Here is a 1,163-nt window from a genome sequence, read left to right on the forward strand (position 1 = left end):
CGGCTGGTTGGGGCCACTCGGTTTTGGGGAGGGAAGCTACAAGAAACCTCAGTGCTGCAAAAAAATGGGAGGCTGGTTGCTGATCCACATTTCCTTCCCTGGCCAAAGGGACGCTCTGTCCTGGAGCCACTGGCTCCCAAGCAAAGGAACAACAAGAGGAGCTTCATGTACCCCAGCTTCATGGACGAGGACATGGTGGACGGTGCTGATACCTTGGACTCATCCTTCTTCAGTAAGGCAAGCGCTGTTCCACACCGGCCGACAGAGCGGGGAGGGGTCCTGGTGCCCCTGTGAGGGGGCCAGACCCAGGTGGGGCTCTGATAGGGACCCCTGTGTGGGTGCTTCACCCTGCCTGGGAGCAGGAGCACTGGGGGCTGCTGTGCCCGGCGCTGTGGAGCCCCGCGCTCTCAGCGATGCTCCTTGCGGGTGGCAGGGAGCGATGCTGCCATCATGGGCACGTCTCGCACCCAGTGACGTGCAGTTTGGGAGCTCAGTGGACATGCCCCCTCCCCAGGCTCCAGCGCCAGGGTGAGCTGAGCTGCCCTGGCATGCTCAGGCAGGGGGGGCCTTTCCTATCACACATCCGAGAACACGAGTCCATCCTCCTTCCAGATGGACATGCACGACGAGACGTACTCCATTCCCGATGACGTCTTCGAGTCGCCGCCTCTATCGGCCACGTATTTACGCATGCACCCGGTGGGGGAGGATGCCAGGGTGTCCCCCGAGGTGGAGCAGCCCACCCCGTGAGTACCTGCTCTTGGCGAGCGCTGTCCCCGAGGCTGCCTAGGTCCCCTGCCACAGTCAGGGTGGTATGCCCAGCTGTCCCTGCCGCAGAGCACTGGGCATTTTGCATGCTCCTAGGAGGATGAAGGCAAGAAGTGCCCCTAGCCCTCGCCCTCATCCCAGGCATCCTCTGGCCCTCCCCGGCTCTGGCGTGCAGCCGTGGGGTTGCATGTGGGGGATTTTTCAGCTGGCTCCTGGGTGTCTCCTCTCTCTGCAGACGGGAGGGCATCCAGCTCGCTTCGGCCAGCGCCGGCCCGGCTCCCCGGCGAGGCAGGCGCATTGCTTCCAAAGTGAAGCACTTTGCCTTCGACCGCAAGAAACGCTACTACGGGCTGGGGGTGGTGGGGAAGTGCCTGAACAGGACGTACCGCCGCCGC

General features: G+C 63.5%; 1 protein-coding gene across 1 annotated transcript in view; it reads left to right on the plus strand.

Moving 5' to 3' along the window:
* Positions 1-108: 108 nt before the first annotated feature.
* Positions 109-1,163, plus strand: part of LOC104500268 (inactive rhomboid protein 2-like) — a gene marked incomplete at both ends in the record, with an annotated part of 4,121 nt that continues 3,066 nt past the window's right edge. Inside the window, 3 exons of the mRNA XM_010143887.1 lie at positions 109-237; positions 613-746; positions 1,004-1,161. Coding sequence (XP_010142189.1) covers positions 109-237; positions 613-746; positions 1,004-1,161 — 421 coding nt within the window. The remainder of the gene's footprint in view (positions 238-612; positions 747-1,003; positions 1,162-1,163) is intronic.

This window comes from Buceros rhinoceros, unplaced genomic scaffold (genome assembly GCF_000710305.1).
Source record: "Buceros rhinoceros silvestris isolate BGI_N320 unplaced genomic scaffold, ASM71030v1 scaffold42100, whole genome shotgun sequence".
NCBI classification, from domain to species: domain Eukaryota; kingdom Metazoa; phylum Chordata; class Aves; order Bucerotiformes; family Bucerotidae; genus Buceros; species Buceros rhinoceros.